General features: G+C 42.3%; 8 protein-coding genes across 11 annotated transcripts; 5 read left to right on the top strand and 3 right to left on the bottom strand.

Moving 5' to 3' along the window:
* Positions 1-258: 258 nt before the first annotated feature.
* On the bottom strand, positions 259-7,756 carry LOC115563305 (coiled-coil domain-containing protein 102A). 2 transcript variants are annotated; one of them, XM_030386049.2, is made up of 10 exons: positions 7,466-7,756; positions 7,342-7,412; positions 7,223-7,262; positions 6,620-7,143; positions 6,434-6,557; positions 6,298-6,377; positions 5,895-6,231; positions 2,856-3,022; positions 2,027-2,702; positions 259-1,901 (listed from the first exon to the last, which is right to left on the bottom strand). In XM_030386049.2, exons 1-10 carry the CDS (start codon positions 7,604-7,606, stop codon positions 1,893-1,895), a joined length of 2,169 nt encoding a protein of 722 aa, XP_030241909.2. In that variant the 5' UTR covers positions 7,607-7,756; the 3' UTR covers positions 259-1,892. The 2 variants fall into 2 exon arrangements, with proteins under 2 accessions (XP_030241909.2, XP_030241910.2); XM_030386050.2 differs by lacking the exon at positions 2,027-2,702 and having other exon boundaries at positions 7,466-7,751.
* On the top strand, positions 3,636-5,697 carry LOC115563311 (glutaryl-CoA dehydrogenase, mitochondrial). Its single transcript, XM_030386057.2, has 2 exons — positions 3,636-4,237; positions 4,820-5,697. The coding sequence occupies exons 1-2, from the start codon at positions 3,772-3,774 to the stop codon at positions 5,611-5,613; spliced, it is 1,260 nt and encodes a 419-aa protein (XP_030241917.1). The 5' UTR covers positions 3,636-3,771; the 3' UTR covers positions 5,614-5,697.
* Positions 7,757-7,816: 60 nt separating the features above from the next.
* On the top strand, positions 7,817-8,737 carry Phf5a (PHD finger protein 5a). The gene is made up of 4 exons (XM_030386076.2): positions 7,817-7,979; positions 8,055-8,245; positions 8,307-8,392; positions 8,451-8,737. Exons 1-4 carry the CDS (start codon positions 7,928-7,930, stop codon positions 8,455-8,457), a joined length of 336 nt encoding a protein of 111 aa, XP_030241936.1. The 5' UTR covers positions 7,817-7,927; the 3' UTR covers positions 8,458-8,737.
* On the bottom strand, positions 8,669-9,686 carry epsilonCOP (coatomer subunit epsilon). The gene has a single exon (XM_030386069.2). It carries the CDS (start codon positions 9,684-9,686, stop codon positions 8,763-8,765), a length of 924 nt encoding a protein of 307 aa, XP_030241929.1. The 3' UTR covers positions 8,669-8,762.
* Positions 9,687-9,960: 274 nt separating this feature from the next.
* On the top strand, positions 9,961-11,600 carry KFase (kynurenine formamidase). 2 transcript variants are annotated; one of them, XM_089258087.1, is made up of 3 exons: positions 9,961-10,067; positions 10,139-10,303; positions 10,377-11,600. In XM_089258087.1, the coding sequence occupies exons 2-3, from the start codon at positions 10,171-10,173 to the stop codon at positions 11,168-11,170; spliced, it is 927 nt and encodes a 308-aa protein (XP_089114213.1). In that variant the 5' UTR covers positions 9,961-10,067; positions 10,139-10,170; the 3' UTR covers positions 11,171-11,600. The 2 variants fall into 2 exon arrangements, with proteins under 2 accessions (XP_089114213.1, XP_030241927.2); XM_030386067.2 differs by lacking the exon at positions 9,961-10,067 and having other exon boundaries at positions 10,089-10,303.
* On the bottom strand, positions 11,294-16,663 carry Daxx (Daxx-like protein). 2 transcript variants are annotated; one of them, XM_089258085.1, is made up of 5 exons: positions 16,360-16,663; positions 15,519-15,706; positions 12,718-15,368; positions 12,483-12,663; positions 11,294-12,420 (listed from the first exon to the last, which is right to left on the bottom strand). In XM_089258085.1, the coding sequence occupies exons 1-5, from the start codon at positions 16,405-16,407 to the stop codon at positions 11,640-11,642; spliced, it is 3,849 nt and encodes a 1,282-aa protein (XP_089114211.1). In that variant the 5' UTR covers positions 16,408-16,663; the 3' UTR covers positions 11,294-11,639. The 2 variants fall into 2 exon arrangements, with proteins under 2 accessions (XP_089114211.1, XP_089114210.1); XM_089258084.1 differs by having other exon boundaries at positions 16,312-16,663.
* Positions 16,664-16,970: 307 nt separating this feature from the next.
* On the top strand, positions 16,971-20,455 carry Sec61alpha (SEC61 translocon subunit alpha). Its single transcript, XM_030386055.2, has 4 exons — positions 16,971-17,208; positions 17,447-17,514; positions 18,510-19,601; positions 19,665-20,455. Exons 1-4 carry the CDS (start codon positions 17,202-17,204, stop codon positions 19,926-19,928), a joined length of 1,431 nt encoding a protein of 476 aa, XP_030241915.1. The 5' UTR covers positions 16,971-17,201; the 3' UTR covers positions 19,929-20,455.
* Positions 20,456-20,861: 406 nt separating this feature from the next.
* On the top strand, positions 20,862-22,661 carry LOC115563310 (transmembrane protein 115). Its single transcript, XM_030386056.2, has 3 exons — positions 20,862-21,671; positions 21,741-22,097; positions 22,162-22,661. The coding sequence occupies exons 1-3, from the start codon at positions 21,148-21,150 to the stop codon at positions 22,601-22,603; spliced, it is 1,323 nt and encodes a 440-aa protein (XP_030241916.1). The 5' UTR covers positions 20,862-21,147; the 3' UTR covers positions 22,604-22,661.
* The last annotated feature ends 11 nt before the right edge of the window (positions 22,662-22,672 follow it).

Here is a 22,672-nt window from a genome sequence, read left to right on the forward strand (position 1 = left end):
TTTACATATATTTCATTTATCAAACCTGATTGATTATTGATAATAAAGATTTCCATTACAAATAGAAACATATTGCAACATGTCAATGTCTAATTTTATCCAATACATCATTCTCTTAATATCAATGCAAATCAATATTTTGTCTGATTTTTTATTTTACCTTCTGCTTTACAGCATCATTTATTTATAAATACCAAATTATATAGACATATTTCATTTTTTAATATATTTATTGATATTTATATATATATATATATATATATATATATTATATATTTTTATATTTTTAAAATTAATAAAATACAAATATTAATATAATTTAAAATACGTAAATACTTTTATATTGATTACTTGTTAGATATTTATTGAATCGACAAATCGATTTCAATAAATTTTCCTTTCGCGAGCTTTTGCGTCTGACAATAGAAACAAGGACTAGAAAAGGACCAAAGAGATTGCAAAAATTTGTTCGTAAAGAGGCACAAATTTACGTATTTGAAGTTTTAGTGTTTTGATTTTTGTTAAATAAATAAAACAGAGCAAAAGCTCGCAATTCTAGGAGAAATAACATCAAAATTTTATATATTTATATGTTCTTTTCTGGCACTACATTATAGGTATGTATATTGTTTTTTAGAATATATATGTATTCAATAAAAACTGTATGTAACCTGTATTTTCTATATATGTATATAAATATAGTTGCATATATATATAACGAAAGTTTTAAACATCTCTGAACCAAATTTTATACTAGTTTCTATTTTGCTATTCTTCTATAAGATCGTAATATACATATTTATGTATGTATATGTATCTGGTATATTTGAGGGGAATTATTTCGCTAGTGCAAGTTTGAATCTGGGTATATTAAATGGAATATGTGTTTAGCTAAATGCTGCTGAAGCTCAATATTTGATTGTATATATCGATTCCAATAATTTCAGCTGGTTACGTATACTCGACTTTTTATTTTCGTGACATATTGGTATACATTCCGTATTCCTAAGACCTTTCCACCGAAGATCCCTACATTGAAGAGTTTACGACCCTCCCATTGAGATAATATATATGAATCTATCATGTTGTCATTCTAGACATCTACATACATAATATCGATAAAAGCAAATTATTTAGAATAATTTACGACTCTTCAGAGCTAGAAAACACCAGAAAATGTATATATTTTATTCTCCTATATATATGCAACTATATGAAATATGTTTATAAATATATCTGTTAAGTCATTTGGGGGGTATTATTTAGTCAGTGCAGTGTTAACTTGTGTAATAAGAGCACAAGGCAATTGGGTATTAGGAGATCTCGACATGGCCATATTAATTTTATGGTATTCATAGAGTAAATGGAATATGTATTCAGCGAAATGTTTCTGAAGCTCAAGATTCGAATGTGTATATATATGTATATGTATATAATACGCTCTATTGACTTGTTCCCTAGACTTAATAGAACAGCTCAGTTAATATACTATTAAGCTATATAAAAACTTTTTTAGAATACTAACTCTACGAACGATAAGTATTTAGTTAATCGATTGATTGACAAAACAAAGAGTTGACAAATATAAATTGGGTGATAACTCATTAGAACTGCCATAAAATAAAGATATGTGCATATTGGCTGAATACTATGGAGTATTCAAATAAGCTAATATTTTTTATGAGAACCGATTATTAAATATGCATAAACTTAAAAAACAAACAAGGAACACTCTAAAAACAAATAGTGGACAGCAAGTCATAGCCTAAGATCAATGTGGAAAGACTTAAGGATAATGCTTAATGTAAAATATTATATATATATAGAAATTGAAATATCAATCGCTATTTCCCTCAGTTTCATCGTCCAGCAGCAAACTTGTCGAGCCATAGCTACGGAGTCTGCAAAAAGAATATTTACAATTAACCACATAACATAATATAATGTATAGATAATAAATTATATAAATAAAATAAAAATATTCAAAAACCAAAAGTTAGTTGCATGCTGGAGTTTCGCGTCTCACCTCATCGTCGGATACCTTGAGACCATCTAAATTAATACTATTGCGCGCATAGCCCGCATGAGGTTGCTCCTTATCCTGCGACTCATACAGCTGCCTATTGGCATCGACATCCTTTTGGGATGTGTTCGTCATGCATTTCAGAGGCAAAGCAAGATTGGCTCGATTGCCCCCGTTGCTGCTGCTCGTGTTGCTATTATAGCGAGCAGATGAGCTGCGCTGACGCTGCTGCTGCTGCTGTTGTTGCTGCAAATGCTGCTGATGCAGCTGATGCTGCTGCTGCTGCTGTTGCTGCTGTCCGTGTGGATTATCAAATTTCTGCTTGGCACGCTCAAATTCCAAATTGCGTGACTTCGACTCGAAAATGTTGTCCTCGTAGTGCGATGTCTTCGCATCGTAATAACCAGTTGCTGCAGCTGCAGCTGCTGCTGCCGCCGCATTGCTTTGCTGTTGCTGCAGGAGCGTGCGCTCTGTATGGCTGGACCGCTTCACTGCAGCCGCATGATGCACTGCCGCCGAATCGCTGCCATTGTGCGAGCTGCGCAAGCCCGCCTGGCCATCATCAAAGATCTGGCGCAGATCATTGATGTTCGGCAAACACTCGCTGGGCAGCTCAACGGCAATTTTGTTGCGCAGCTGAACGCCGCCAATGCCACGCAACTGCGGACTTGGTGCGCGTCTTCAGATTCGTGGTTTATTGCGTTTTATTTTTTGGTATTGTTAAGTTTTAGTTTTTATAGCACCAGCACCATGGAATATGTTAGTTGGGGTAATTAGTTAGAGTTGGATGTGGATAGAAATAGTAATTCGTAATAATAGATTCCCTATTCACCTGTTTTGCAAATGCTGTATTTGCACCTGCAGCCCCTCTGTCTGTCCCACCAGCTCGTCATTGCTGCGCTGCAGGCGTCGCACCTGATTTACGGCCGAGTCCAGCTCGTCCTCAGCGCCGGCCAGCTCACGTTTCAGCTCCTCGACGCGCTGACGCAAACGTTTTACCTACAGAAGAACAATAAAAATATATATTTAGTTAAGCGAAACTTTGTATGTTGATATTATAATGCATATAGGTGCAGTAGATCAAATGAGTTGTCTATATGTGTGTGCGTCAGTACTCATTTGGTATTTATGTTTGAGTAGAACGGAGTTAGAATGCTTGAAGCAGCAGAGAGTGCTCCCATTGGTCACTCGACAATTGAGCGCAGCTTGGTCTTTGAGTGAAAGTCGCCCTATATAAAGGGAAGCAGCTGAAGCATTTCTTCAGTCGCCCAGACCTAGAGGGGGTCAGCAGTGCAGTGCAGTAAAGTGAAGTGTGACCGTTAAAATAAACATGAAATACTTGAAGGAGATACTAGGAGGAAACACTCAGACTAAATAAATTGAAAATTAATTCCAATAACAACAAACTCATTAAGCTGTTGCTTATAATCGGCAAACTCTTCATTTCATTGACTATCAGCACTCTAAGATCAATGCCTGTAGATAAGGTGAATGCGATTAGAGCCCCCGCGGAGAAGCTAACAAGAACAACATATATACATATATACATATGTATGTGAGAGCAAGAGCGAGAGCAGAGCGATAGCAACCATAAATGGAAAGCTTTTATGCAGCAGAAAGCTTTTCTGTTCAGTCTCTCGTCACGAGTCAAGCGCGACAGTTGAGCGAGTGGGAGAGCTGGAGCAGCTGACCGACGGAATTTCATAATAAAGCTAAAAACGCAAATAAAATAATAAATAATAAGAACAATGATTGCGCAAAGTATAATCGCGAAACTACGTCCATGCGTTCTGACGCGCCGCCTGGCTAGCAGTAAAGCGAGTGCAGCAAAATTCAATTGGCAAGATCCACTGAACTTGGAGAGTCAACTAACGGAGGAGGAGGTGTCCATTCGGGATGCCTTTCGCAGCTATTGCCAAGCGGAGCTTTTGCCGCGCGTCAAAATGGCCAATCGATTGGAACAATTCGATAAGAAGATCATGGAAGAGATTGGCAGTCTGGGCGTATTGGGCTGCACCCTGCAGGGCTATGGCTGCGCCGGCGTCTCTAGTGTTGCATATGGACTGCTCACACGCGAAGTAGAACGCATTGATTCCGCCTATCGTTCTGCGGTGAGCGTGCAAAGTTCTCTGGCCATGGGCGCCATATACGATTATGGTTCCGATGAGCAGAAGCAAAAATATTTGCCTGGCCTGGCGCAGGGCAAGCTGATTGGTGAGCAAAACAACATTTAGTTCACGAATTCATCTCCATACGATGTTCATGTCGATCACCTGCTCTGTTTTTTTGTTATTTTTAGCATTAAGTTTTAAAGATTTGTTGTTTATCAGCACTGATAAGATGCAGATTAAAATAAGTGTTAGCAAGATAGAAAGAGAGGAGCGTCCCTAACAACAAACTGAAGCAAACAAGTTGTGCGAATGTGTTGGGAGAGGGAGTCGGTGAGGCAGTTGAATGTCGGCAAATGACAGAAAGTAACATAAGCAATGGCCAAAAGCTCTCTCTTTCTCTCTCTCTCACACTTCCAAATTTTTTACTCTCATCAAATATTGAGTTTGCGTTTGCATTTGAGTGTGCAGTGGGACCGGAAAAATACCAAATTCAAAAAGTAGTTATGTTCAAACAAATGAAAAAACAATCAGCATCACTCTACAAAATTATATATGTGTATAAAAATATCTAAAATGTTGGATATACATATTATAATGTTTCTATACATATATTTTAATGTTTTTAAGAAGACAAATAATTTAAAAACATCCATTCCACTAACCAATTGTATGCATGATTTTTCAGGCGCCTTTGGTCTAACCGAACCGAATCATGGCAGCGATCCAGCGGGCATGGAGACCAATGCCAAATATGACAGCAAGACCAAGACCTATATACTCAATGGTTCAAAGACGTGGATAACCAGCGCACCCATAGCCGACGTCATCATCGTGTGGGCCAAGTGCGAGGATAGCAAATTGAGGGGCTTCATTATCGATAGGCAATTGTCGAGCAAGGGTCTGGACACGCCCAAGATTGAAGGCAAATTCTCTCTGCGTGCTTCACCCACGGGCATGATATTGATGGACGATGTGCGCGTGCCGGAGGAACTGCTGCTGCCCAATGCATTAGGCTTTAGCGGCCCATTCAACTGCCTCAACAATGCGCGCTATGGCATCGCGTGGGGTGCTTTGGGTGCAGCAGAGACATGTGTGGAGATTGCGCGTCAATATACATTGGATCGCAAGCAATTCGGACGACCCTTGGCCGCCAACCAGCTCATCCAAAAAAAGCTGGCTGATGCCACGACAGAGATAGCACTTGGCTTGCAAGCCTGCCTGCATGTGGGCCGGCTCAAGGACAGCAAACTTCACACACCTGAGATGATATCGCTGCTGAAGCGCAATAATGCGGGGAAAGCATTAGAGATCGCACGCCAGATGCGGGATATGTTGGGCGGAAATGGCATCAGCGACGAGTATCATGTGATCAGGCACGTCATGAATCTGGAGTCGGTGAACACCTATGAGGGAACACACGATATTCATGCCCTGATCCTGGGACGTGCAATCACCGGCTTAGCGGCGTTTGCCAATTAGACTTATAGCTGTTTTTGATATGTAAAAGAAGTTAATTCTGGCATTTATCTATGTTTTCTAGTTTATAATAAATAAAGTAAAACTCGGAATGCTTATTTTAAAAATGAAATCTAAGAAATATGAGGAAGATGCTAACTATGATGGATGGCTCAGAATTGCGAAGATCTACTTTAAACGATTAAATAGATAAAATCTATACAGAGGAAGATAAAGCTGAATCGCCCAGGATCGCTCGAAAGTCCACACCCATATTTAAGACAATTCAATTAATTTAAACTTACCTCCGCTTCGTATTGCTCGGCACGTCTCACGGCATGACCCAATTCTGTATTGGTCTCGGCCAGCAGCTTCTTCAACTTTGCATGCGACATTTTGACTTCACTAATTTCCTTATTACGCTCTGAGAGCTCTTGCTGCAGAGCGCGTAGCTCCACATCGTTGGCCTGCATCGGGCGGCATTTGCGATCCGAACGCTCCTGATAATCGCGCAGTTCAGCTCTCAATTTTTTATTGTCGCGCTCCAGTGCTAACTTTTCAGACTCCAAACGTTCGCGTTTGCCCCACTCCGATGCATTCTCTGCCTGCAAATGCTCGAGCTCGGTTCGCAACTCGCTGAGACTGTAAATGATTACGAATTAGTATGGTATTCAGTAGATGGAGAGCAATTAAGAGAGAGGTATGTACCGACGCTCCAGATTCTCGCGGGCTGCAATTTCTTCTTGCAATGAGTTGTTCACGATACGCATCTCGGCACGATGTTGCTCCTGAAAACATGGAGGACATTAGCACTTTATATATATTAAATATTGAATTGGTTTACCTGCAATGTGAGTAGCTCTCGCACTGCCTCCTGCTTGGCAGAGCGTAACTCCTCCTGTCTGCCGCGCACATCCTGTAGTTCCAGAGCCAGTTTCTCTATGTTCTTGTGCAGCTCATGCTTTTCACTGTCAAATAGATTCAAATAAATAAAATTGATAAATTATTTGTTGGTATTAGTTAAACATACTCTCGCTCTGCTTGCAATGTCTTTTGTGCCTCATCCAATCTCAATTGCAACATGGATATCTTTTGCAGCAAGTAATCCTCATCAAAATCATCTTTGGACAATTGCTGTATTAGACGTTTTTCCTCGGCAACGGCCTCAGCCTCATCCAAATCACTCAAATGCTTGGGCATGGCGCCCTTCAATGCAAACTCTTCAATATCCAAATCTTTGACATCGTTCGGCAGTTTGGTAACCAGTCCGTCTTCGCTATTGACATTCTTTAGGCCATCGGATGAGATGTCGGGCGAGCAGTTTGCATCGCGTCCATTCGCTTCAGCATCCTCATTGGTGTCCGCACGATGAAACTGTCCAGCATGTTTCATCATCAGCGTGTGCACCTTTTCCATCTCCTTCTTCAACTGCGTTATCTGCAATTCCAGATCATTTTTCTCCCGCTTTAAAGAATGTGCCTCCTTCATGGCTACGTCCAGTTTAAGACTCAATTGTTTAGACTCCTCGCGAGCTTTATTCCGCTCGTTGCGAACCTGTTAAGCCGAAGTGTTGTGTGTGATTAAACAAGTTGCAAACATATTGATTCAACGGCTGGTGCCATGGCAACTTTACCTTACTCCATTTCTCGCGCCAGTTGGCAGTGCAATCGGACCTGCAGTGAAGTTAGCATTTAGTATGTTAATGAATTAAATATGTAGCAGCTGGTGCTCTGCCAGGTGGCTCCTACTTACCACCACTTCATTGTCTTTTCCATCTGTGCAGCTCTGGCGCGCGCTTCGTGCAGCTCTCGCTGGCGCTGCGACTGTTAACCACATTTTTATATTTATGATTTGCATTATTTTATACTCATCTTACCTCGCGTGCCTCCCATTCAGTTTCGCCATAGCCAACACCACCGACACCCACGCAAACGCCTGCATCGTTGTTTTGCAAACGCCTGCTGCCCGCTTGAACGGCAGCGGCACTCTGTGTAGTGGTCGATGTCACCTGTGACATTTTCTAGCACTTTATACAATATTTTAATATGTACTATTACACAAATTCACACAATTTAAACGAATTGCATTTTGCCTTATGCACTTTTCTCAAAGTTGTATACAGAAAATAAGACAAACAGCTGCTGATGTGTGACCAAAACAACATTTTAGTATTTTAGCTGATAAAAACAGTATGTTCTTTCCGTGCTGCAAAAATAACTGTTGTCATAGTTCTAGCGCCCGGTCACACCGCAAACAGCATTGCAAGCATCCATTGATAAAATAAGTGTATATTTGTTGTTAAGCTTGAATATATCTAAAAATATAAAACTATTTCAATATGGCTAAGCATCATCCCGATTTGATTTTCTGTCGAAAACAGCCCGGCGTAGGTATGTAGCGCAGAACGTAGCTATTTTTTGTATTGAGTGAACATATTTGACTCTGCTTGTTTGTTTCACGTGCAGCTATTGGCCGGCTTTGCGAAAAGGACGACGGCAAATGTGTAATCTGTGACTCTTATGTGCGTCCTTGCACCTTGGTGCGGATCTGTGATGAATGTAACTATGGTTCGTACCAGGGGCGCTGCGTTATATGCGGTGGCCCTGGGGTCTCCGATGCCTACTACTGCAAGTCCTGCACCATTCAAGAGAAGGATGTGAGTATATTGTGAATAAATATGAATTTCCTTGTCAATAACTAACTTTAAATATTTGCAGCGCGATGGCTGTCCCAAGATTGTCAATTTGGGCAGTTCAAAGACGGATTTGTTCTATGAGCGTAAAAAATATGGATTCAAACAAAAGTAAGTGAAGCCAAAAGGTCTATTAAAAATTTACTAAATTATTTTTCCCTCCACACAGTTACTAAAGACTGGGGATGGCCGAAAAATATGTATGAAGCAAAAGGAGCGATAAATTAATTGCATCCGTAAGACCCCATTAATAGATAAAAACTTAGGATGTTATATATTGTAATTATTGCATGAATAGGGTCCGACTTATACAACTAATCGATTGACATTGCAATTGATCGTCTCATCCCTACTGAAGACTTTTCCACAAATATAAACATAGCTATATATATCTAATAGATTTGTATTGTAATATAAAGAAAGCATATACATATAAAGTTTCAGAAATGAATATAATATGGATTGGGGAATCAGTTTTTATTTAGACAGCCAGCAGTTGCTCGCCGTTTGGCTCGTACTCCAGGCATAGACGATCGAACTCGGCGGACTTCTTATCCAGATCCACAATAAAGTCACTCTTCGGATAAAATTGACGCAACTGCTCCCAGTAACGTGTTATCGTCTCCGTTGATTTACCCGTCAGATGGGAGAGTACCATCATATTGATCAATGTATCGTAATCGTTATGCTTCTTGGTCAGCGATTGACGCAGCACAGCTTCTGCCTCTTCGTAACGTTCCAGGCCCAAGTGGACGACCGCCTGGCCATTGAGCAGCGCTGGAGTTGGTATAAACTTCTCACAGAACTCTTGGTAGATGTGAAAGGCATCCTGCATCACTTCCGTACCCTGAGCCAAGGCTACCCATGCTTGTGCGAGCTGTGTGAGTGTTGCATCGTCGCTGATCTCTTGCATTTTGGCCACCAACTGTTTGGCCAAATCTACTCGATGCAAGCGCAACAGACACTGGACAGATAACGCCATCGATTCGAGATTGTTGGAGCCATGCAATATCTTCAGAGCATTCTCGAACTGTCCATCGTAACAGTAAACAATAGCTGTTGCAATGTGCCAGATGTTGGTCTCATCCTCATCGCTAGCCACTTTGTCAGTGAGTTTTTCGAGCAGCTCCTCGATGCGGGAAGGCTGCTCAAATGCTTCGTGCACGAAACGCAAAGCCAGCAGCGGTGTCGTGGTATTCTCTTTGATGTCCGACGCAATGATGCGACCCGAATCAATGGCCAAATACGATAAATACATGTATGACAAGAGTTCGGCCCCTGCTGTTCCCTGCTCGGGCAGCACAAAGTTTATGGAGCCCATGAAGTTGCCGATATAATACTCGTTGCGTGCATCGAAGAGCGCCGAGTTGACGTCCTCATCGTTTTGTTGTTGGGCTCTACTCATTTTTAATAAAGAATTTCAATTGTGTCACAAGCGCAAAATAAAATTTACAAACTAGAAGCTGAGTTGGCTTTTCAGTTACAGTGCTGCCACCTAGTCGTAAAATGCTGCCAGCTGTTTCACTTAAAATGTAGTGGAACTTGTTCTTTTCAAATATTCGCCCTTCATTGGAACTTCTGATCAGAATAATTGTATTGAAGCGCCAACGAAACTGATTCAAATGGGAAAATACTACAAATATTTATAATAAAATGATTTAAACATTATTATTAATTGCACATTAAACTCTTAAGCTTCTAACAAGAATAAATTAAATATCTTCGCTCTATGAACTGATACAGCTTTGAGCAAAACCGCAGTATTTACATTTGCAAAAAAGAACAGGTTTGTCTCGCTGATTGTACATCTACATACACACATATGTATGTAATAAGTATTTGTTACTTACCATGTAGTTCAGTCGAGTGACAAACGTCGTATAACAATCATGTATAATCCACAAGAGAAGAATATTGATTTGATCCGTGAATACTTTCCTAGTTATAACACAGCTAGATTTCAAGATCAGCCGGAACCCAATGTAGCTGTACAAGACCACTTTCTGCGCGTCACATCTCAGCGTAAGGCAAAGCTAATTTTTAGCTTCATTATATGTTTTAGCGTAGTGATCTCTTATCATCCATCCGAAAACAGACACGCAAGAGCTGACGACCAAATCCGACATTAAAGTTCACAATTTGCGTTATGGCGGCACAGATGATAGACGACTAGTTGATGTTTTCTATAAGGCCGGCACAGCAGAGCAGCCTTCGCCTCTCTTTGTTTACGTCCATGGCGGCTATTGGCAGATGCTTGATAAATCACATTCGTGTTCGATTGTCGGCCCTCTGGTGCGTCGTGGCTATCGTGTCGCCGTCATGGACTACAATAATTGTCCACAGGTGACACTGGCGGAGCTACTGCAGCAGTTTACCGAATTTGTGCTATGGATTTTCAACTACGCAGAAGAAACGAAAGCAACTGAGATTAGTTTTGCAGGTCATTCGGCTGGTGCCCACCTCCTTGCTCAATTGTTAAACGTTCCATCATTAATTTCGGAGGAGCGCCGCCAGAAAGTGGGCGTCTTATTCTTTATATCCGGCGTTTATGATTTGCGCGAGCTTTGGCAACTCGATCCTGTGAATCCCAATAATATCTTTGGCTTGAATGCTGACAGTGCCAAGGAGCTGTCGCCCATTTTATGGCCATGGCCGGCTGATAGTCCATTCTGGTCTGGCGTCCAATCGCATGTTATAGTCGCAGAGCACGAGAGCGTGACCTTCATCGAGCAAAGTCGTGTTTTTGCCAAGAATTTGCAGGATGCTGGATTTAAAGTTACATTCAAGATTTTCGATAAATACGATCATTTCGATATTATCGAGGAAACCGTCCACGACAATTCACCCATAACTAGCTATCTGCTAGGAGCGTTGCCGACGAAAAGTTAAAGCGCAGGAAGTTTCAAGCTAAACGCCGATAACACCGATAACTTCGATAGCAAGGAGCAGGCAGTGCAATCATTTTAAATTAGTTGACAACGGTAAGAAAAAAGTGCTGAAAAAGTGTAGGTGATTTGATTTTTTCATTTTATTTCTTATGCCATTAGCGTTTTTTTAAAACATACACTTAAATGTAATAGTAGTTGCATTTCATATATACACTATCTAAGCGTTTTTTGCGCACTAAAATAGTTACAGTTAGAGAACAGCATCCACAAAGTGCTGCGAATAATTAATGTAAACTAAATTAAAATATACATATATATGATACATAGATTATAAATATAATTGAAAACAATTAATATATCGTAAATGGAAGTGTAACAAATTGTGCGCAATATGAGATAAATAAATAAATTCTAACTTAACAAAACATAAACTAACATGCTGTTGATGGGAAATGAAGGCGGAGGAACATTTATGACTCCTCATCCGAAATGATAATTTCTGTGATCTGTTCCTTTTCTCGCTGCTGGTTCTTCTGCTGCTGCTGCTGCTGCCCCGCCGGCTGCTCTGCGCTGCTAACATTATTGTTGTTGCTTTTGCTATCGTTTTTGCTATTGTTGCTGGTTGTAGATACAGTTGCATTTAGACTAGAAACGGACATTACCTTAAGCATCTGAGCAGAAGGCGTATCCTTCAGCTTGCCGTTGGGCATTGCCTTGGCAGACTCTGCTGAAGCACTCTCATCAACATTATCATCAGCATTATTATTATCATTGGTAGCAGCAGTCTTTTCTCTCGTTACATTATTAACTATCACAGGAGCAGCCGCCGTTGCTGCAACAGCAGATGTCTTTGGTGCTGCATTTGCCTCCGTATCGGATTCAACATCGCTCATATCGCCGTTTGCTTTAAAATTATCAACAAAGGCATCCACATCCTCGTCCGTTTCATCGTCGTCCTCGTCATCCTCCTCGTCACTGTCGGTCTCGCATCTTTCTAGACCATTCGTTAAGTCGATTTGTTGGGCTGCCTGCGCCTGTGCCTGAGCGCTGGTGCACGGCTTCTCATCGTCCACATTTGGAACCGCTTCATGCTTCGCGGCTGCCTCTCCAACAGGTGCTGATGTTGTTGCCGCTTCCGTTTCTGCTGTTGTTGCTGTTTCTGCTGCAGCAGCTGCCGCTGCTTGCAGCTGTTTTTCCTTTAGCCTCGCCTCCCTCTGTTCCTCGCTGGTGAGATCCTGCTCACGAGCAAATCTGCAAGTCATGTTAGAGGTTAGTTGGGATACACAATGAAAGTTCTTTTAAAGGATACCCACTTTTCTAAAATGTCACTGATTTTGGTTTGCTTTTTGTTGTTCTCATTCAGCTTGGCCAGCAGTGTCGCATCCGAGGCAGCTGGATCCTTGGCATTGGCCGTGAAATGTGTCACGGTCTCATAGAGATCAGTCTTGCGCCTAGCCTGCAGCAGGCGACCCACCTTGACAAAGGCATCATGAGCTGGAAAAGCCGTTATAAATTATATGGATTCCAATAACAATAGCTTCCTCTTACCTATGCGCTTCATTTCGAACGTAGCCAAACCCAGATTCTTATCCTTGTTGCAGTGCTCCAGCAGCTGGAGAACGTCATGATAATCGGGAAATTCGTGCATGCGATTGACGAACGCGGAGAGTGTGCGGTTAAATTGTGGATATGGCGTATCCTTAAATACTATGGGCTGCTTCATCTGGCGATGGGCGCTCTTGCTTTCACCGGTTAAATCACAGATTTTCTCATAGATCTGACAGGCGCGCTTCTTGTACCGCTCCACCTGCAGATAGCTGGAGTCATCATCGTCATTCCAATCAACATCCGCCTCCTCCAAAGCGCTAATACGTTTCGTAATGGTATGCAGAGTGCGATTCAATTTTCTAATACGCTCATCGGTACGCTTGTTGCCGGTGCTAGCAGGAGTCGCGGGATCAGCAGGAGCCGGCTGTGTATTTTTAATCTCAGTTGCAGTTGGCGTGGGCACTGGAGCTGCTGCTGTTGCTGCCGGTGCTGCTGCTGGTGTTGGCTTCTCCTCCGGCTCGTCAGGTGGCAGCTCTACAGCCTTTGCCTTACGTCGCACCTTCAGCTCCTCTACCACATATTTGAGATGCACGTAAATCATGTCTGGTTCATTGCGCATGCGCTCCATGGTCTGTTCCAATTGCTTGCGAAAGCCACGTGAACGGACAAAGTTTTCGTGGACACTGTAATAGTATTTAATCAGCTTTATGTCAATCAATCGCTCCATATCCGACGACTTGTCCAGCTCACGGCATAGCTGCAGCAATGCCGCATACTCCGGCACAAGTGGCGGGCGGGTTGTAGCTGGAGCAGCAGCAGCCGGCGTTGAGGTTGCTGTTGAAGCAGCTGGAGCGGAACTGTTGCTATCCACCTTCTCGGTGGGTGGCGTAGTGGGCGGCGATTCGACTAGCACAATTGTAGGCGTGGCGATGGGCTGCTCTTTTGGCTTGTGACACTGCTCGAGCTGCTGTTGCGCTATGTGCCGCCGCCACTCCTCATCCGACTTCTTGAGCACTGTGATGGGCTGCACGCGCTTCGTCGCCGGCTTAGGGACAGGTGAAATGCTTGCACCTGGAAAGGTAATCTTAGCAGCAGCAGCAGCTGTCGCTGACGTTGCTGTTGGTGGTGGCGTTGTTGTTGGCGTCAGCTGTGGCGTTATGCTAGTCGTGGGAGGTAAATTGAGCAACAGCGGCTCATTTAAAGCTGCCGCGCAATGCGGAGGCGTTGCTAATAAACGTAAAGGGGGCGTGGCGCCAGCTGATGTGATGCTATTGCTGCTGGGCGTAAACTGTTGAACGTTGCGCAGGGCAGCAGCTGTTGCTGCTGCTGTTGCAGATGCAGTTGGAGCTGTTGTTGTCACTGTTGGTGCAGCTGTTGTCACTACAGCCGTAGGTGTTGCTGTTGTCGCCTTCATTTTGTAGGGCAGTGTGCGCGCTGCACTATTAATCGACGCTGGTGTTGGCAGCACGACATTCTGCCTGCTCAACACGGGCATTGGCGTGAGCTTGGCCAGCTGAGTCGCCGCATGATGCGCAGGCGGCGGCGCTACCAGCTGCTGCTGTTGCTGCTGCTGCTGCATCTTCTGTTTCTGCAGCAGCACGTTGCTGCTGTTGGTGGTGCTGCTGCTGTTGGCACTGTGCGCTGGCGGCGGCAGCTTCTGTTGGGCGGCGGGCACGTTCAGCGGCATCTTCTGCAAGGTGGGCAAACGTTGTGGCGCTGTTTGCTTTGACGTTTGCTTAGCTGGCAGCTTTTTGGTTAAGAGTATTTGCTGATTGGCTGGCTGTGCTTTCAGCTGCTGTTGCTGCGGCTGTTGTTGCTGTTGCAGTGGGGGCTTCGACAGTCGCTGTTGTTGCAAAATTGGCTTTTGTGTCGATATATTTGGTGTAGATGTCTTTTGTTGCTGTTGCTGTTGCATTTGCATCTGCATCGTTGACATCGTAATGGACGGCTTTTGCTGCAGTTGCTGTTGTTGCACCTGCAACATTGCTGCGGATTTCTGCTGCTGCTGTTGCAACATCGATGCAGTCTGCTTCTGCTGTTGCTGCATAGATATTGCCGTTGCCAGCTTATGTTGCTGTTGCAGTTGCACGGTGGTTGTTGGTGTCGTACCATGCTTTTGTTGCACTTGTGCCGCAGACATCGACGGCTGCTGCTGCTGTTGTTTAATGGGCGTTGCTCCCCTTTGCTTTGACTGCTGCAGCTGCTGAAGCTGTTGCTGTTGTTTTTGCTGCTGCTGTTGTTTTTGCTGCTGCTGAATATGCTGCTGCTGTTGCTCCTTCTGTTGCTGATTCTGCTGGTGTAGATGCAGTGCAGTTTTTAGTGGAGCTGCCGTTGGGTTTGACTTATGTTTTATCGTCGCATTTTGCTGGACTGTGCCGGATCTTTGCGCCGACTTTGAGGTCAGCGTCTGTGGACTGGGTACGCTGGTAATTGTTGCCATGGTGGTGCCCGCTGTTGTCTTCGACCAGGTGCCACTTGCCACTTTAAATGGTTTGTAATTCATGTTATTGTTGATGTTATTATTATTATTATTATTGTTGTTGTTACTATTGTTGTTAGTTTCGACTGTGATTTTGGCAGTGGACATGTTGAAATTGCCATTGCTGTTGTTGTGCTTGGTTACCGTTATGCCGCTGGGTATGTGCATGGACCTGTAAGATGTACTTTGTCAGTTATCGATAATACTTTTATAGAACAATAATCAACATCTTATCGATATTTAGTAAGCGCATTGATTCAAACTTATATCTTGCTGAACATGTACATAAATATTATTTTATGTTTTTAATATTACTCGATACCTGTATGTCCCGACTACGGTTCCAGCTGCTGTCGCCGTTGTCACTGCCGTTGCAGTAGGCGTGACCTTAATTCCACTGGCTGGCGTGACAATCGACGCTTTTGGTATGTGCAATAACTTCGTGGGCAAGGTTTTCGAAGTAGACACCTTTGTCAGCTCTCGACGCGCTCGCTTTACATCGGGTGGCCCCTATAGAGAAACGGAGATGAGAACATTAATAAAAGAAAACAAAAACGACCTGTTGGGTATTGCATTTTAAATTCGATTTAAAAACAAAACAAACAAATACGCCGCTGCAGCTGTGTGAGTGGGGCAATGTGTGTAGAGTTTTGAGGCGCGCCGACCCATCCAGTGTAGAGTTACATTTATTTCGGCTGCTCATGTAAACAAAATGTTAACATAGCTCACGTTTAAGCGAATTGCGTCGCAAACTATACAATAATGTCACATAAATACACCCACACATGCATGGTAACTGGTTTCAGTTAGAACAATTAACATTTCTAATTGCTAGCTCCAAGTGCAGCAGTTGCTGCAGCCAAGGTGGCAACATTGGCAGCATTGGTTCTGTGCATGTGTGTGCGCGTCGAGCTGTTGGTGTATGTGTGCACATGCATATGTGTGCGGGCAACAATAAAAGCACCGCGAAAATGATATTCGTACACATAATTTGTAATACACACACATTCTCACACACATGCACATACACATGTATGAAACGAATATAAACTCACGCACGCAAACACTAATACGCGCACACCAATGCACAAAACCTATTAAAAATACAACTGTACTTTTCTACACCAGCTGAACGTTGTTGGCGCTGTCACTGGCGCTTTTACCTCATCCTCCGAATCCGAGCTCAATTCCACATATATAACCGAAGTCATAGCTGATTTACACTTAACACTCAATTTTTATTTGATCCGTCGCTTTTTGCTAGTTTTTCTTGACATTTGGATTAACACACGCAACTGTTATTGTTGCCAGCTAGTTTTTCACGTAGTATATATTACGTCTGTGTCTTATAATTTGATTTCGCCTGCGTTTGTATTGTTGCTTTGCGTTTGTTTTCGCAGGCTAGGTTGCTTTGCTTTTTGTAGAGTTCTATGGCCCATAAAGCTGCCATATTTTAGAAAATAGTGGCAACAGTTTCGCTGCTAACTTAACAGTTTGTGGTGACTATTTTACATATATTAATTTTACATAACAGTAACAGCATATTATCACTCTGCTGTGGACTTACATACACTCTTTGCTCATTTTTGCGTTATTTGTGTTCATAGCATTGGGTAAACAAGTAGACTGTATAAACAATAAGCGAACCAAAGATAGCGGAATACATCATTATGAATAGTTAGGAACTCCTATATGGGTGTTAATTTAGAATTATGATTTTAAATAAGTTTGCATTCGAATTTATATGATTGTCAAAGTAATCGATATATCGATATTAACAATGTTAAGAAACGTCAATATAATGTGCAAATGACACGTCGTGCCTGCTTCGGTTATTTTCGTTTTCGCTAGCATCGTTCATTCGGTTTTCGTCAGTTGAAGCGGTCGCTGTCTCTGTTGGAGTGTCCCCCAATAGAACTGAAACTTTCTAAATTTTGTGTAGAAAGTGCAGAAATACAAATCATAAGTTTAGTTCCCTGCCGTACGTTACATTAAGTCAAACACAATGGGAAGTAAGTACAACGCCAATAAATATAGGTGCAAAAGCTACATAAAAATACCGCTCACCTTGCCAATAAGCTGCGGCCGCTTCGGCAACACCCCCGTACTTGCTTACGTATACAAAAAAATGTGAATTTTGATAATTGATGTACCACCGCAGCTAACTGTGCAAAGTGCGAGCTATAAAACACAATAATACGTTTCAAGCAAAGCTAACCAAATTAATTGTTTTCATTCACCCATTTGCAGTCAAATTCCTAGAAGTTATCAAGCCCTTCTGCAGTATACTGCCAGAAATTGCAAAGCCAGAGCGCAAGGTATGTATAATTACATATATGTATTTATTTTTTTTAAACTGTTATATTAACGTGGCAAAAAGTGTGATTTGTAATTAACTTTTTTGGTGTTTCGGTGTTTAATTTGCGTTTTCATATCGTATTTGATTTGTAGTGCGTCAGTGTTGCCAGCGCACGCGTTTTTTTAGTTTGCTTTCACTTGTCAGTTGAATGCGCCACGCAAACAATTTCTGATTTAGTAGTAGACATTCGGAAGCGCACAAGTTGTTGATATATTTATTATAATTAATACTGATGCCAATGAACGGAAATACATGATACTCCCTTTCGTGTGAATAATAATTTGGGGTCGAAATTAAAAAGTATATTTCCTTATAAAGTGTTAAGTATTTGTGAAAAAGCTACACAAGTGCATTAGTCAAGCTGTCTTTAACTATATAGAGTTCGTTTATATTTAGATTTGGTAATTTAAATCAGTTTTTCATTCATAAAACCACTGAAATAAGCTACTACTATCGTTATCAGAGTGAGGTACAATTTGTTGACTACTTGTTGCCCTACTACTATTTTACACAATTTTGACACAACAGTGCAATACCGCATACGACGTGGAAACGTCAAACTTCGGCTCGTACGAAGCAGCCGCACGACGCTGTGCTACGTCAGCTTCGTGTGTATTGTTGTGTTGACTCGACCATATGATGAGCAACGATAAGCAAAACTTGATTTTTTGTTGTTGTTTGAGCATTACCACACGTACACACATGTAGGTCGGAGTAGCGGTAGTTGTGTACGATGGGGGTCAATGAAGGGCTTGGTATGCTGCTGCAATGTTTATAGAAAAATTAAAATTAAATTATTGTAAGAAATGTTCATTCAAAAATACAAATGTTAGTAATATAAATATAAAATTATGTACAGAAAGCTAATACATATATTAATTATTTAAATATTATTTTGCTTAAAGAATAACTATTTTCAAATTAAATTAAATTTTGCAAATATTTTTATTGCAGATTCAATTCAGAGAGAAAGTACTATGGACAGCTATCACATTGTTCATTTTCCTGGTGTGCTGTCAAATCCCGTTGTTCGGCATCATGAGCTCCGATTCAGCGGATCCCTTCTACTGGATACGTGTGATACTTGCCTCGAATCGTGGCACGCTCATGGAGCTGGGCATTTCGCCCATCGTGACATCCGGTCTGATTATGCAGCTCTTGGCTGGCGCCAAGATCATCGAAGTCGGTGATACGCCCAAGGATCGTGCTCTCTTCAACGGCGCACAGAAACTGTTCGGCATGGTCATCACCATTGGCCAGGCCATCGTCTATGTGATGACCGGCATGTACGGTGATCCATCGGAAATTGGCGCCGGCGTCTGTCTGCTGATCATCATCCAGCTGTTTGCTGCCGGTCTGATTGTCCTGCTGCTCGATGAACTGTTGCAGAAGGGCTATGGCCTGGGCTCTGGTATTTCGCTGTTCATTGCCACGAACATCTGTGAGACGATCGTGTGGAAGGCATTCTCGCCCACCACTGTGACAACGGGACGCGGCACCGAATTCGAGGGCGCTGTGATTGCCCTCTTCCACCTGATGGCGACACGCAACGATAAAGTGCGCGCTCTACGCGAGGCATTCTATCGTCAGAATTTGCCCAATCTGATGAATCTGTTGGCCACCATTTTGGTGTTTGCTGTGGTCATCTACTTCCAAGGCTTCCGCGTGGATCTGCCCATCAAGAGCGCTCGCTATCGCGGACAATACAGCAGCTACCCGATCAAGTTGTTCTACACTTCAAACATTCCCATCATTCTGCAGTCGGCTCTGGTCTCCAACTTGTATGTCATCTCCCAGATGTTGGCCGTCAAATTCCAAGGCAACTTCTTCATCAACTTGCTGGGTGTCTGGGCCGATGTTGGCGGCGGCGGCCCAGCTCGTTCCTATCCCATTGGCGGCCTGTGCTACTATCTGTCTCCACCAGAGAGTGTGGGCCACATACTCACCGATCCGATCCATGCTCTGCTCTACATTGTCTTCATGTTGGGCTCCTGTGCGTTCTTCTCCAAGACATGGATCGATGTGTCTGGCAGCTCAGCCAAGGATGTAAGTTTTGCAGGAATTAAATTTAGTTTGTATTTAATTAACTATTATTATTTGCTTTAATAGGTTGCCAAGCAGCTGAAGGAGCAGCACATGGTCATGCGCGGTCATCGTGAGAACTCCATGATTCATGAACTGAATCGTTATATTCCAACGGCTGCCGCTTTTGGTGGTCTTTGCATTGGCGCTTTGTCCGTTATGGCTGATTTCCTGGGCGCCATTGGCTCCGGTACGGGTATCCTGCTGGCTGTGACGATCATCTACCAATACTTTGAGATTTTCGTTAAAGAACAATCCGAAATGGGTGGCATGGGCACGCTGCTGTTCTAAGCAGCGGATTTTAATTACAAACGAAATAGAAATTAAAACCCAAAACAATAACAGCAAACAAATACTTCATCATATACTTCTCACATGTCAGCTCGCTGCGATTCCCGCCACCCGCCTCGCGTCTACCAAGTTAAGTGAACTAACATCATCGTCCTCGTGTGGTTTCAAGAAAAGAAAAACATCCACGATTTGAGGGTCTTTTGTTGCTGACAAAAAATTATGTTTGTGTTTAATGCGACAAGAACTTTAGTTTGAATAGTTTTATTAGTTTGTACCAGAGATAACTGAAAATGTGAGACTTTATTGCTTAAGTTCAATATTTCACCGAATTGATTGAATTTCAATGCAATCTGTTGTTTTTTAACTGAATGTGTAATATAAATTTATAGACCATCATCTATTACACGTGAAATTATTACAACACACGATGATAATGAGTACATGAAACGAACATTAAAAATCACACATTGAGAATCATGCATACAAATTGTCATAATAATAAATCGTAAATTAGATAAACTTTTTAATTCAACAAATGTATTTTTTATTGGTTTCTCAAATCTGGGACTTTAGACTAGCCGCACTCCTAACTGTAACTTACTGTAACTTTGCAGTTGCTCTCGCATAATGTTATGCTTTTAAACGCCATGTAGCTGTGTAAGTATAACTTTATTTAAAGATTTAGTTATTCAATTTTCAACTTTACAAGTTTACCACTCTCTTAAAATACAATGCTATCGATATTTTAATATTTAAAATTGTATTTGGGAAGTTTTCGTTTTCGCTGTCATAGGTATTGATGGCTCAAGCAGTTCAACATTTTTAATATACGGATTTTATTAAACCTAAAAATTTTAAAGCTCAACTAAATATTAAAAAAAATTTTGCAATGGTTGGATCGATAGCTTCGATACGACGATAATCGGTTGCCAGCATCAATATGAGGGATTTTTGGCTTAAGAGAATCTGGTCTCACTTTGTAGTGCTAAAATGGAAAAATAATCATAAATAAAAATAAGCAATTCGACACACAGTTTAAACAACATAAACGCACACAATAAATCTACTAATGCGAATATACAAAGCGAACAGCAAAACGTGCAACGACCAAGCTGTGCGCAAAACAAGCCAAACACGACGACGACAACAGCAACAACAAAACCAAGAGGAGAAACAACAACATCATCTGCGGGCAATCGAAATCTGAATTTGAGTTGCCATGTCAGCTCCACTCACACGAAATGTACCGTATTTAAAACAGCAGCTAACTGCTCTGCTGCACAATACGTCGCCAGTGATAACATTGATCTGTTTAGTGACAACAGTGGGCTATCTGTTATCCTATTCGGAAACAGCAGTATTGCTGCTAAGCGTAACGCCTGGCTATATATTGCCCAACGGTAAATTTTGGATATGGACCGCCTTCACCTTTTGTTTCATCGAGCTACACTGGTGGGAGGTGATAGTGGATGTGGTGACAGTGGGACTGTGCGGTAAAATGTTGGAGCCGCTCTGGGGTCAATTCGAAATGTTCAAATTCTTTGCACTAAGCAATTTCGGCGTTTCGCTCGTAACGACGATCTATTATCTATTCTACTATATGGTTACGAAGAATCCAACAATATTATTCGATGTACATATTCACGGCTTGGCTGGTTATGTGGCTGGCATCTGTGTGGCTGTACGGCAAATAATGCCGGATCATCTCATCTTCAAGACACGCTACGGACGACTCACTAATCGGTGAGGTTTCGAAAGTCACTAAATGATCTCAATTTAATATTTAATCTGTTATTTTTTCTGCGGCTACAGCAACGTTCCTTTGACTGTGCTCATCTTGGCCATCATTTGTTGGGCGATTGGCATGCTGGATGGCACATACCCAGCCATGTTTGCCTCTGGTGCTATTGTCTCTTGGATTTATTTGCGCTTCTATCAGCATCATCCAAATGGACGTGGCGACAGCTCGGAGAGCTTCACCTTCGTCAGCTTCTTTCCTAATGTGACACAACCCTTCATCAGCCTCCTAGTGAATCCCATATACAATTGCTGTTTGCGCGCTGGCGTTGTGAAGACGCCCTCGCCGTTGCGTACGATCTCAACAGCAAGCTTGACTTCCATATCGGTGCAAATGCCTGGAGTGGATCCGCATGATATTGAGCGCAGGCGGTAAGCTAATGGAATATAATTTTTGTCTAATATTTCTATCTATATACATATCTTTTATATCTAGACAAATCGCTCTGAAGGCATTGAGTGAGCGACTTAAGGCAACGGACTCCACGCGTCACACGCAGCTGCCCAAATCCTTTCCTCAACAACAGCAGCTGCAGCAGCATCAGCACCAGCATAACCAACATCATCAGCATCAGCATCAACATCACCACCAGCATCAACAGCAACACAAGCAACATAGCCACAGTCATGGCCATAATCATGGTCACAGTCACGGCCACAGTCATGGCCATCCATCTGGAGCTGGTGCTGGTGCAGCACCCCAGCCGGATTTCGTCAAGCCTGCAGCTCAACAATTGCAACCGATTACAACGGCGCATGCTGAGCCGCGAATGATCAGCACGATGAGTCCCATTGCAATACCCATGCCGGCGCCGCCGCCCAAAGAGAAAGAACAGACGAATGAGACGCTTATCCAATTGGATGCCGAGTCCAATTAGACAGTTTATATATATACATATGTATATATATATTTTAACATAAATGAATTTGATTTGAGCTGCTTATGT

The sequence above is a fragment of the Drosophila navojoa genome, chromosome 3, assembly GCF_054131105.1.
Source record: "Drosophila navojoa isolate 15081-1374.11 chromosome 3, UAZ_NAV_1.0, whole genome shotgun sequence".
Lineage (NCBI taxonomy): Eukaryota > Metazoa > Arthropoda > Insecta > Diptera > Drosophilidae > Drosophila > Drosophila navojoa.